Source organism: Tupaia chinensis, unplaced genomic scaffold (assembly GCF_000334495.1).
Source record: "Tupaia chinensis unplaced genomic scaffold, TupChi_1.0 Scaffold000539_1, whole genome shotgun sequence".
Taxonomy (NCBI): Eukaryota; Metazoa; Chordata; class Mammalia; order Scandentia; family Tupaiidae; genus Tupaia; species Tupaia belangeri.
The window spans coordinates 2596511-2609512 of record NW_006160052.1 but is presented as its reverse complement, the minus strand read 5'-3'; the positions used below and the strand labels follow the sequence as shown (position 1 = coordinate 2609512).

Here is a 13002-nt window from a genome sequence, read left to right as displayed (position 1 = left end):
CTTTCATTTTAAAAGAACACTCTTGGCCCAGTCAGTAGCATGGTGGTTAGGTGGCTCTAGTCCTGAACTTGGTAGCTTAAAAAACAACTGGGCACACGTGTGTGCATGCCCAAAATCCTGAAAGGAGAAGGGATTGTTGGGGGCGGGGGGGGGCATTCCCCTGGGAGGTGTTTTCTTTCTCTCTTTCTCTGGAAAGCACACACACCCTGTAACAAACTAACTAACTATACAAAATAAAGAAAATAATATTCTTTATTCAAATAATCAGTACAAATAAGCAATGCTTAGGACCAGCAGATAGCATAATGGTTATGTTGCTAGACTCCCACATGGCTGACTACAGTTCAAGTCCCAGACTCAGAGGCTTGAAACTCACGCTGGGCACACATGTGTGTGTGTGTCCAAACCCCAGGAGGAGAATGGAGAAGAAGAGATTGTGGTGTGGCCATCCCCCCGGTGGGTGATTTCTCACTTTCTGTCTCTCTGTCTCTCCAGCGAGTACACATGACTTACAGCAAAAATCTCTCTCTTTTCTTTTAAAGAATTATTTATTTAAATTTATTTATTCATTCATTTATTTTTCAGTTTGACCAGAGAGAGACACAGAGAGAAAGAGAGGGAAAGTGAGAAAGCAAGTCCCCGGGTTCGGAACTTGAACCGTGGTCAGCCATGTGGGAGGGTCCAGCACCTTAACCATCACATCACCTGCTGGCCCCCAGCAAAAATCTCTTTAAAAAAATAATAAAATAAGCAATTCTTGAAAAAAGAAAGATTAAAGAAAAAAAGCTACACAGTTTCATTGAATGCCTTCCAGAAGAATCTCTAAATGTTCACCGATTCCTCAAGGGCAGGTCTCCCCACCCCTCCAGAGGGCCTGGAACTTGTAGAAGGCTCTTCCAGTGTGATATGATGACTCCTTCCCCTGCCTCTGAGTGAGGTCTACCCAGGCCAGGACGGGTGGGAGAAACACAGACGTCCGAGAAAAAGTCACTTGCTGCTTCCTTTCTGGACATTTTGGCTGGGAGCAGTGACAGACCCTTCGGCCCTGCCTTCCCTGTGCCAGTGCCCGTGCGTGAACTGGTGGGGAGGAGCGTGCTGAGTCCTGTGGCCAGCAGTCCGAGGCCCAGTTCCCACTTGAGTGAGGACACCGGAAAGAGAGGCTAAGTGATCTGTCTAGTCTCTGGGACTGACAAAGCCGGATTTTTTTTTTTTTTTTCACTATAGGGCGCGTGCGCTCGCCAGACAGACAGAGAGAGACATAAAGACAGAAAGCGAGAAATCACCCCCCCAGGGGGGATGGTCACGCCGCAATCCCTTCTCCTCCATTCTCCTCTCGGGATCTTGGGCACGCACGCACACGCACCCAGCGCGAGTTTTAAGCCACCGGGTCCAGGACGCGAACCACGGTCGTACGTGGGAGTCCAGCGACATAGCCATTACACTAACTGCTGGTTCCCAAAGCCGGGTTTTTACCCAGGATTCTGCCACTTCCCAGATACCGGGCCCTTCCTGCCACAGTCCCCTGCCTGCCTGGCGTGTGGACGGGAGAGGAGATGGAGCAGGAGCCTGCTGGGCTGCCGGGGGGACAGAGCAGGGCACGTGTGGCCATGGCTGCCCAACCCCGCAGCCTGTGCTCACCCCTCTCTCTGCAGGAATGGGTGGGTGCGACCGGCAGGAAGGTCCAGAGGCGTCTGAGGGTCTATGTGGATTTTCTGGGCAGCAGACAGACAATGATACAAGTGCCTGCTCCCCACCTGGCACTGGGATGTCCTTGAACGTCAATATCGAGTCTTCTCCATTTTAAAGACTCAAGAGAACCCGGCCTTGGCCCAAACCTCCAGGCCCCCTGAGCCAAGTCCCTGTGGAAATTCACTAGAGTTTGTGTCCTGGAACCAGCAGATGGCATAATGGCTGTGTAGCTGGACTCCCATGTAGTCCACTGCGGTTCAAGTCCCAGACCCAGTGGCTTAAACTCACACTGGGCACATGTGCGTGCGTGCCCAAGGTCCCGAGAAGAGAATGGAGGAGAAGGGATTGCAGCGTGGCCATCCCCCCTGGGGGGTGATTTCTCGCTTTCTGTCTCTGTGTCTTTCTCTGTCTTTCTGGTGAGCACATGTGCCCTATAGCAAAAACCTCTCCAAAAAAAAGAAAGAAAGAAAGAAAGAAAGAAAGAAAGAAAGAAAGAAAGAAAGAAATTTGTAGTTTGTGTCCCTGTTCAATGCAGGTGTCCATGGGACATCCCCTCAACACCGAGCGATCAATGGGGTGTCAGATCAGTGGCCACTGTCACAAGATAGCTTTGGGGTGGTGCCAACCGCACTGACATTTTTTGGACAGAATGATTTAATTTTATTATTATTACTATTTTTTAATTTGCTGTAGGGCACATGCACTTACCAAAGAGAGCTAGAAAAAGAGAGATGGAAAATGAGAAAGCAAGCTGCTAGGTGTGGCACTCAAACTGCAGTTGTCCATGTGGGAATCCAGTGTCTTAGCCACCATGCCACCTGCTGGCCCCACACTGTCATCTTCACAATTATCACCATTGGACTCAATACTTCCGAGAGATCACACTGCAATTTTCACATGCTTTCACTTGCACTCTCTGAGTGCTCTCCCAACCACCCCACCACACGGGTGTTAGTACCCCTAGGCATCGGGCGGGGGAAACAGGTTTAGAGGGGTTACCCCACAGTAAGTCAGTGGCAAAGCTACAATTTGAACATAGGATCTTCAGTCTTTCTGTTATTCCTTAAGAGATTTTTGCCTTAGAGCACATGTGCTCACTGGAGAGACAGAGAGACAAATGGAAAGCAAGAAATCACCCCCCGGGGGGATGGCCACACCACAATCCCTTCTCAGTTCTCCTCTCAGGACTCTGGGCATGCACCCACATGCATCTGGTGTGAGTTTCTAGATGCTGGATCTGGGACTTGAACTGTAATTGGCCATGTGGGAGCCCAGTGCCTCAGTCATGAGGTCACCTGCTGGCCCGCAGAGTCTTCAGTCTTCACTGCTACACTGTACCGCCTCAGCAGAGGCCACACCGTTCCCAAAGCCGGTGCCGACCAGACACTGTTGAAATAGTCTGGTCTAGCGATGCAGAGGGTGTAATGGGTGTCAGCAAGTGGAACAGTACACAGCGTGGGCCACGCCGTCAGACCTGTGTTCAAACCTCAGCGGCTGTGAACTAGCTGAGTGACCTGGGCGAGTGACCATGTCATCTGAGCCGACCCCGTCTGTGAGGCGGTGCTGAGAGTACCCCGCAGGCGATGGGCGAGGACGGGCCGGAGTCGCCCCTTCCTGCTACCTCACTTGCTGTGCTACAACTGTGTTGCATGTTGAGTGTCACAAACATGATCTGGCCCCTGACTTCAGAGAGGGGGACACCCATGTGTAAAGGGGGGAATGAGCCAGAGGAGTCAAAACAGGGAGAAGTAATCCGGCCAAGGGAGGCTTTGCCCAAGCAGTGTGCCTGCTGGCTGGGGGGGGCCCCCGCCAGTGCCTGGGGGCTGCGGACTGCCCAGTGGCCAAGGACTTTCACACCCACTATCCAGCCAGCCCCCAGGTTAACTCTGGGAGCCGAGAAGGCCCTGTAGCAGTCCGTTTACCACTGGAGAAACTGAGGCAGACAAGGTTCAGCACCAGGTCACAGGCCAGCAGAGGCACCTGCCTGCCCCTTGACTGGCACCGTGCACCCTGCTCCTCTTCCATCTGAAACCACCTGCAGAGCACCAGCCCCCCTCCGGCTGGCTGCTCTTCTGGCCTCTGGCTGAAGAGAACGGGTCATTCCCGCCTGCCGGCCTCCCCGCTTACCTCGGAAGGGGAAGGTGCCCAGTTTGTGCAGATTCTCCTCCAGTTTCCCATAGTCCACCTCGGCCGTGGCAGTGAAGGGGGTGGTCACAGGGGGGTAGATGCCTGCAATGTCTACCTTCCTCCCTGGCCCTGAGGCCCAGCCCCGGACATTCCTGCACCAGCCCCTGCTCAGCCCCTGCCTCACAGAGGCCCAGACTTGGGGGCCCAGCATCTCCGCGGGAGGCCTGTGGCCCAGCTGGTCTGTGTCCCCGGAGTGAGGCTGTTTGGACTCCTCTCTAGCGCTCCTTAATGATTAACGTGTCTAGTTAAAAATTTGCACCCCCACCCCACACACACACACACACACACACACACACTCGTGGGCACTGGGAGAGGCCTGAGCTGGACGACCCAGGGTCTGGGCAAGGCCTCTAGGCCCTAGGGGGCATTTCTTCCCGCTGGGGAGCAGGCTGGGGAACTGCCACAAGGCAGTGTCCCTCTGGCCAGGAGAGCCGACTCCTGGGGTCCCAACAGTAACGACACTAACAGCGTCTCCAGCCTGGCCCTCCTCCCACAATTCCGTGGGCATGGGTAGGGCCAAGGCTGGAGAGCTGATTGGCTGAGCTGGCCCCGCCTGCTGGGGGCGTGGCACAAAGAGCAGCAGCAGCCAGTGCAGAGCTGTGTGCTCCGCTGCCCCAACCCCTGCCCGGCGCTCCAGCCAAGGCTGCCCCACGTGACAGGCCTGTGCTGGCCACACACAGCTCCACAGGACATTGGTCACCAGGAGGGGGTCCAGGATGAGTGCATCGCCAAGCCCATCCGTGCAGAGGCCAGGCTGGCCCTCAGGGTTTGAGAAGAGGCCGGAAAAACAGGATTAGCAGAAGTGAGCAAGAAGCAAGAGGCTGTAATCCCGACAGCCGAGGGCTGGCTCAGAGGGCCCCAGGCCCCACGTTTCCCTCTTCCCCAGGCCCACTGTCCTCCCCAGTCTTCCTTCTTTTCTAAATATTTCAGACATGACGGTGAACAGAAACAAACATCACAAATAGCAAAGATGACTTTTTTTATTGCAGTTTGTGGGGGCTCCTGGATCCTACAGAGGGATGGCTGGATCTTCAGTTAGCTCTGGGGCTGGTGGGGAGGGGCTGGGTGCCTGGCTGGGTTGGGGCCGGCGTTTACTGGGCTGGCACCGGCTGGGGGGTCTCTCTCCCACTCTCGGCAGACCCCTCCAACCCATTCTGCTCTGACCCCGGCTCAGGGTGCTCCAGGGCGTGCCGTGTGTCCGTCTGCCATAGCTGCACCAGATCCGTTGGAGTCTTCCCTGCCTGGGGGAACCAAGAGGAGATTCTTTCAGGAGTCTACACCACAAGACGCCCTTGTCTACACCAGCGGTTGTCAAGTGGGGCAACTGGCCATGTGTGAAGACAGTTTTGGTGGCCAGGACTGGGAGGGGGACAGCCAGGGTAGCTACTTAAATATCCTACAATGGACAGAGCAGCCCCCTATCCCCAAAGAGTTACCCAGCCCAAATGCCGGGAGAGCTGAGGCTGAGAAGCCCCCAGGTATGCCCGCTCTGTATCCTCCTGCTTCCTGCCTCTCCTCAGCCTTTCTTGAGCCAGAGGACCCTCCCATTTTCTCATGGCTCCGGGCCCTAACGCAGAGCTCGGGCTGGGGAACAGAAGTTCTAAGAAAACTCAGGGTCACCAGGAACCAAAGTGGTATGCCCGCACAGCCGCAGCAACCAAGGACTGGGTTCCTTTCAGCTTGGACTGCATGGCTTTGGCCTCTCTGGGCCTGCACTCGGGACCCCCATGGCCTGTGTGGCCCTGGGGAGTCCTCCAACTGCCCCCTCTGCTCACCCTCTGTGCCCGTTCCTGGTCCTGGACACCGGCTCACAGGGCCGGGGGTGGCAGTGGCTGGAGTGGTGTTCTGGATGTGGCCCACTTTTGCACGGGTAATGGGCCAGAACCATGGTCTGTCCTTGGGCCAGACGGCCCTCCCTGTGCGCGTGCTCCCACGGACCCCTGAGCCCCTGTGCCGGGAAGGAGTGAGCTCACCAGGTTCTTGGCCATCATGTCGGCCCCGTGCAGGAGCAGCAGCTTGATGATTCTGTAGCGGTTGAGCCTCACAGCATCGTGCAGGGCACTGTCCCCTTCCTAGGGCAGAGTGGCACTCAGCATGGCCCTCGTGGGCAGTGGTGGGGGGGGACCAGAGACCCTGCTCAGGAATCATGATCCTGAGGGATCCGGAGGGAAGGACCACACACCAGTGGGGGCCCGCGGTGGGGCTGACGGGGAGGCCAGCACTCACTCTGTCTCTGGCGTTGATGTCCATGCCCAGGGTTAGAAAGTGCTCCACAATCTCCACGTGCCCTGTTCGGACCGCCACATGCAGAGGGGTGCTCAGCAGCTGGGTGGGGATGAGCAGAGATGGCAGCTGGGGTGCTGGGACTATGGTGCCCCTGGGGCTAGGGCTGTCCTAACTCCATGCGAATCCCTCTTCCAAGTCCTAGTGCCAAGGCCTGAGCCCGGAGGGACAGGGAATGGCACAATTCCCCACCATTCACTGGTCTCACTCTGAAGCTTAGCTACCACCTCCTCTAGGAAGCCATCTATGATTTCCCTCTTGCCCAGCTCTGAGCAACTATTTACTTCTCCACTGTTTTTTTTTTTTTAAAAGGTTTTTGCTATAGGGCACGTGTGCTTGCCAGAAAGACAGAGAGAGACAGAGAGACAGAAAGCGAGAAATCACCCACCCCCCCAGAAATCCCGAATGGAGAAGAGATTGAAGTGTGGCCATCCCCCCAAGAGGGTATTTCTCTCTCTCACTCTCTCTCTTTCTCCCCTTATCTCTGTTGAGCACATGCATCCTACAGGAAAAAAAAAAGAAAAAAATTAAAGAATAAATTAAATAATACATGTGAAACGTGTAGCATAATGCCTGACACCTGGTAAGTACTCAGTAAGTGGTATCTGCTATTGTTACGTATGTTTCAGCGTCTGTACCATTTGTAGAGTCTTACCTAGGTGCCTTACTATTACTTCCAGTATTAATAAGGTTCCTACTCATTCCTTCAGTTGCTGCTTTTTGTGTCCCAGGCATCCTTCTAGGCTGCAGGCACAAGGAAGTAAGCCTTGGCCTCTCGTTTTCAAGGAACTCACAACCTGGGGATGCAGACACACTACCACGTATTCTGCCCCTTCTGCCCCATTCTTGGCTTTGTTTTCTGTAGTTTCATTTGTGCATAGTTAACTGTAGTCCAGAAATATTAAAGTGGAAAATTCCAGAAAGAAACAATAAGTTTTAAAGTGCTTGCTAGTCTTAGAAATATGAAATCCCATGCCATCTAGTTCTTTCCCACCCAGGACGTGAATCATCCCTTTGTCCAGTAAGTCTATATTGTCTATGCCACTCCACTGCTAGTTACTCAGAAGCTGTCTCAGTTGCCAGATAGTCTGTCATGGCATCACAGAACTTGTGTTCAGGAACCCCTATTTCACTTCATACTGGCCCAAAGTACAAGAGTGGTGATGCTAGCATATTATTAAAATTGTTCAGTTTTGGGGGCCAGCAGTTGACGTGGTGGTTAGGGATGCTGGACTCTTACATGGCCAACTGTGGTTTGGGTCCCGGACCTGGTGGCTTCCTTTCTCACTTTACTCCTCTCGCTCTCTCTCTCACTCTGTCCCTCTCTGGCTAAATTAAAATAAATAAATAAATAAATAAATAAATAAATAGTTAAATAAAACAATTTTAAAAATTCTATTTTATTATTAATTATGGTTTTATTTCTTTGCATTGCTAGTAACAGAAACACTTGAGTTTAAGTAACTTATAAAGAATAGAGGTGCTTTGTTGCTTTTGTTTTTTGTGGGTTTTTTTGAGAGATTTTTGCTATAGGGTATGTGTGCTTGCTGGAGAGACAGAGAAAACAGAGACAGAAAGCGAGAAATCACCCACCCCCCCAGGGGGGATGGCCACACCACAATCCCTTCTCCTCCAGTCTCCTCTTGGGATTTGAGCACGCAAGCACACACGCCCGGAGAGAGTTTAAGCCACCAGGTCCAGGACTCGAACCATGGTCGGCTACATGGGAGTTCAGCAACATAGCCATTACGCCAACTGCTGGTCCCCACATGCTCTCTCTCTTAATAAATGGAGTTTAGTATAATTATCAAAACAGTGGAGGGACCAGCAGTTGGCGTAATGGCTATGTCGCTGAACTCCCATGTAGTCCAACGAGGTTCAAGCTCCGGACCCGGTGGCTTAAATTCATGCCGGGCACGTGTGCGTGCGTGCCCAAGATCCTGAGAGGAGACTGGAGGAGAAGGGATTGTGGTGTGGCCATCCCCCCTGGGGGATGATTTCTAGCTTTCTGTTTCTCTGTCTCTGTCTTTCTGGTGAGCGCATACACCCTATAGCAAAAACCTCTCCAAAAAAAAAAGAAAAATAGAGAAAGAGCATGTGATGGGCATGGTAAAACCTTAGAAAACAGTAGCCTTGTGTTGAATAAATAATTCATTAACATACATTTTCCTGCCCTGCAAGACATTTTAAAGATGTCTTAGAGACTCAGTCATTTGTTCAAGGTTACACACGAAGGAATGAGTGAAAAGAAGGATGGTGGCTAAATAAATCAATAAATGGATGGGGCTGGCCTATAGCCTAGTGATTAAGGGAGCTGGATCCCACACAGCTGACTACAGTTCAAATCCTGGCCCCAGTGGCTTGCCAAACACACCGGGCATGTGTGCATGTGTACTTAAAATCCCAACAAAGTGGAAAAATGGAGGAGAAGGGATTGCAGTGTGACCAGGCTCCATTGGAGGGTGCGTTTTCTCCCCTTTCTCTGTCTCTCTCTGGTGACATATGTGACCTGTGGCAATTAAACAAATGGGTGCATAAATAAATGAATAGGTGAATTGACGAATGGACAGACAGACAGCTAGAAAATGATAAAGGATTGTATAGGTGAGCAACTCCTGCATCTTCCAAATGGCAACGAATCCCCTAAAATAGGGAGGTCCTGTCCTCCCCCCTCTGCTCTTCCTGCCGCCATCCCAGACGGTGATGGACAGGTGATGGACCTGCAGGTGATGGACAGGACCCATCCTTGGGCTGGAAGCTCACCAGGACTGCTTGGGCTCCCCTGCTTTGCAGCCACTCCAGGAACCAGGCTCGCCCACCACTCCCTCCTTCCTGGCCTTTCCTGCCCACTGCCCCCGCCGTCCTCCCCAGTCACCCCAATGTCTACCAACCTGAGCATTAACGCCTCACCTTGTCCCTCACATTGGTGTCTGCTCCTCGGCTTTGCAAGAGTTTCACCACCTCCAGGTGGCCCCCACGACAGGCCCAGTGCATAGCTGTGCAGTCCAGCTAGAAGGGAAGGAGGGCCTGACTGCAGAGTGGCAGCGAAGAAAGTGCCCCGGAGAAAAGCGCCAGCCAAGGGAGCAGGAGCTGCCGCTGGGAGAGGTGCGGGCAACACTCCAGCCCCTGAGCCCTGACCAGGCGGAGCAGGAGCATTCTCAGGTGCTCCCTGTCTTGTCTAAGCCAGATTTACAGACCAGGCTCAGGAAGGATGGGGCTTGCCAAGGCCACACACCCACTAGAGGAGGGCCTGGCCCCTGAGGAGCCTGTGTACCTGCTTGACACAGGCTGGTAGGTCGAGGTGGTCTATTGGTACTGGGCCCACCCCCTGCCTCCCACTCAATACCTGCTGCCTCGCTCACCCGATCCTGGAAGTCCACCGTGGCCCCACTCTCCAGAAGCTTCTCTAGGATCTCCAAGTGGCCCTCCAGAGAGGCTCGGTGCAGTGCTGTCCGGCGGAACTGTCCCCAGAGAGACTTTCAGGGCCTGGCCTGTGCCCTCAGGCCCAGAGCTCGTCGTCTCCCACCCAAGCCGAAACCCAGGCCTGATTCCAGCTCGATTCTGCCCCAGTGCGGGGCCCCCTCGTCTGCTGTGTTCGCCAGCTCCTGTGTGTGCCAGCCACCCAGCCTCAGAGACCTCTGCCTGGGGACTGTGACCTCGCAGCCCCCATGCCATCAAGCAGGCCTGATGCAGGCTGCGCCCTCTGAGGGCATGTGGGCTTCCGTCACTCCCTGTGGGTGCGTCACGTGGCTGGTTGCTCCTTCAGCTCAAGTGCCCTTGTCTCCATGAAGCCTGAAGGCCAGAGCCGCCCCAGGGCCCAAATGAGCCCTGACCGAGGGTGCGGGAGGGCAGGCCACGCCTCGCTGGACTGTTTCCCCTGAGTGCCCGGCACAGGACCAGCACGAGCAGGCTACGCTGCATTCTGCTGCAGGAGGGATGACCGCCTTCCATCTCAGGCCACCTCTGCTTCGGACTCTTCAAACCCTCGGGCCAAATGTGTCTTTCTTTATGACAGTGATCCAGCTCGGAGCCAGTCTGCCCCACCCTTAACCCTCGTGTTTCTGTTTTGTATACTCCAATACCCAGCACAGTCCTCAGAAGCAGGAGGTGCTTGGATAGACTGGGAGGGATTAAGACCCGGGAGTCGAAAGAAGAGAAAGGACAGGGGGCTGGCTGGTGGCCTGAAGATTAAGGTGGCTGGATTCCACATGGTTGACTGCAGTTCACGTCCTGGACCTGGTAGGCTTGGGAAGCGTGAGAGCACATGCGTGTGCTCACCAGAAATGGGGGCGCGTGAGAAATCACCCCCTCAGGGGGATGGCTACACTACAATCCCTTCCCCTCTCAAGATTTTGGCACACACACACACATGCCCAGCATGATTTTCAAGCTGCCAGGTTCAGGACTTGAACCGTGCAGCTGGTCACGTGGGATCCAGCACCTTAACCTCTGCATCACCTGCTGGCTCCAAAAGCAATGCTTCTAAGGAAGAACAATATTATACCATGAGCAACAAAAACACCCCATCCTAGCACGTGCCTTAAAGCTTTTTCATTCATTCAATGCATACTTATTCCACTTGGTTATCCTAACATGTGAGAGAAGTAGGCTTTTTTTGTTTGTTTTAATTTGCTAGAAGGTGTGTGCACTTGCTAAGAGAGACAGAAAGTGAGAAAGCACCCCCATGGGGTGGTCGTGTGGCAATCCCTTCTCCCTTCTCCTCTCAGGATTCTGTGCACACGTGAACGCACACTGTGCTGCATGTGTTCAGGCTGCCATGTCTGGGACTTGAACTGTGCAGTCAGTCATGTGGGATCCAGCTTCCTGATCACAATATGGCAGCTGGCCCCAAGTAGGCCACTTTTTTAAAAAAGTAGAATTATTTAGGGATTAGCAGTTGGCGTAATGGCTATGTTGCTGGGCTCCCATGTAGTCAACCGCGGTTCGAGTCCTGGACCCGGTGGCTTAAGCTCATGCTGGGCACATGTGCATGCGTGCCCAAGATCCTGAGAGGAGAATGGAGGAGAAGGGATTGCGGCATGGCCATTCCCCCTGGGGGGTGATTTCTGCCTCTCTATCTTTCTGGCAAACGCATGCATACTATAGCAAAAACCTCTCCAAAAAAAGAAAAAGTAGATTTATTTAATTTTATTTATTACTACTATTATTAATTTGCTATAGAACACAAGCACTCATGAGACAGAGAGGGAGTGGGGGATTAAGAAAGCAAGGCACTGGGTCTAGGACTCAAATCATGATCAGTCATGTGGGAGTCCAGCACCTTTTTTTTTTTTTTTTGGAGGGGTTTTTCCTATGGGGGGCATGGCCTTGCCAGAAAGACAGAGACAGACAGAGAGACAGAAAGCGAGAAATCACCCCCCAGGGGTGATGGTCACACTACGATCCCTTCTCCATTCTCTTCTCGGGATCTTGGGCACGCACGCACATGCGCCTGGCGTGAGTTTAAGCCACCGGGTCCAGGGCTCGAACAGCAGCCGGCTACATGGGAGTTCAGCAACGAAGCCATTACGCCAACTGCTGGTCCTGAGTCCAGCACCTTTATCACCATGTCACCTGCTGGTTCTCAAGTAGACCATTTTAAAGAGGAGGAAACAGGCTAGAGAGATGACTGGCCCAGCCACAGGTCCTAAAGCTACTGAGTGTTAGAGACGGGATTTGAGCCTAGGCCTCCTGATGGAGGATCTTCTGTTTCATTCCATCCTTCCCTCTTCCCTAAACAAACCAGACATTTGTTACTCTGGAGCTGGTTCCAGTAGGAAAGAGTCTAAGGAGGATTTGGGTAAATTCCTGTGGAGGTATCCTACTCCCAGACCCGCCCCTACCCCACCCACGCCTGTTGTCACAGAGGCCCACCCAGGCCAGCCAGGATCGCAGTGGGGCGGGCAGGGCATCACCTCGTCGCAGGTGTCGGCTGAGCCTCCATCGGCCAGGAACTTCTCGATGACCTTCATTTTCCCCTCCACCGCAGCTTTCAGGAAGGTCTCTTCATCCACAGGGCCGGTCTGCAAGGCGTGATTCCAGACATCGAGGGCCACCCGGGTCATCTGAGGCCCCCGGCGCCCTCCCACGCACTACGACACTTACGATCTCCTCGGGCTCCGGAGGGGGCTCCTGGGAGGCGGCCAGGGCTTCCCGCTTCTTCTGCTTGCGTTTTTTCCGCAGTTCGATGAGGTTCTGGATCCCGCCCACGTCGATGATCTCGCGCCGCAGGTCCAGGGACGTCTTGCGCACGCGTTCTTGGCCCTGCGTGGGGACAAGCCATCAACGCCCACCAGCACAGCTTTCGGGGTGTGGGGGTCCCTGGGCTGAGCTGGAAGTAGGGTGGGTGGATCCGGAGACCTCACGAGAAAGAATCAAGGTCCACGCGTCCTCGACCAGGCGGCAGACCAGCGGCAGGTCGGTGGGCCGGAGACCCCGCATTGCTAACAGCGCCCGGGGGTGCTGTGGGGACTGGCCATCGTCACTGGCCCTGAGTGCAGGCGGCGGGCTCTCCGCACTTACCTTCACCTTCTGGAGTGCCAGGTTCTGAGCCCCATGGTGCTTCTCGTCCTCCAGCACCAGCAGGTTCATGGGCAGCTTGGACTGTGCGGCTCCGCGGAGTTTCTGTAAGCCAAGGAGAGCGCTTTCTCCAGGACCTGGGGAGGCAGGCGACCTCTCCCCGCACCACACCAAGGGCACCCCACCGCGACCTTCTGTGTAGGCTCAGAGCCCTCTGCATGGTCCTCGAGGGCCCCAGGCAGGGCAGGGCTCCTGGAAACACCCCCAAAGGAGACAAATTCTGTGGTTTGCCCCCTATATCAACCCCAGCCCGGCTCAACACCT

General features: G+C 54.2%; 2 protein-coding genes across 2 annotated transcripts in view; both read right to left on the bottom strand.

Annotated features, from left to right (window-relative positions):
- Window positions 1-4355, bottom strand: part of HOGA1 (4-hydroxy-2-oxoglutarate aldolase 1) — a 31478-nt gene extending 27123 nt beyond the window's left edge. Inside the window, exon 1 of the mRNA XM_006157338.3 lies at window positions 3817-4355. Within this exon, the coding sequence (XP_006157400.1) occupies window positions 3817-4027 (211 nt within the window). The 5' untranslated portion in view covers window positions 4028-4355. The remainder of the gene's footprint in view (window positions 1-3816) is intronic.
- A 519-nt stretch (window positions 4356-4874) lies between these two features.
- ANKRD2 (ankyrin repeat domain 2) overlaps window positions 4875-13002 on the bottom strand; it is a 15492-nt gene continuing 7364 nt past the window's right edge. The window contains exons 6-13 of the mRNA XM_006157403.1: window positions 12682-12872; window positions 12265-12423; window positions 12075-12182; window positions 9522-9620; window positions 9070-9168; window positions 6103-6201; window positions 5850-5948; window positions 4875-5117 (exon numbers count right to left, since the gene is read on the bottom strand). Of these exons, the coding sequence (XP_006157465.1) occupies window positions 4968-5117; window positions 5850-5948; window positions 6103-6201; window positions 9070-9168; window positions 9522-9620; window positions 12075-12182; window positions 12265-12423; window positions 12682-12872 (1004 nt within the window). The 3' untranslated portion in view covers window positions 4875-4967. The remainder of the gene's footprint in view (window positions 5118-5849; window positions 5949-6102; window positions 6202-9069; window positions 9169-9521; window positions 9621-12074; window positions 12183-12264; window positions 12424-12681; window positions 12873-13002) is intronic.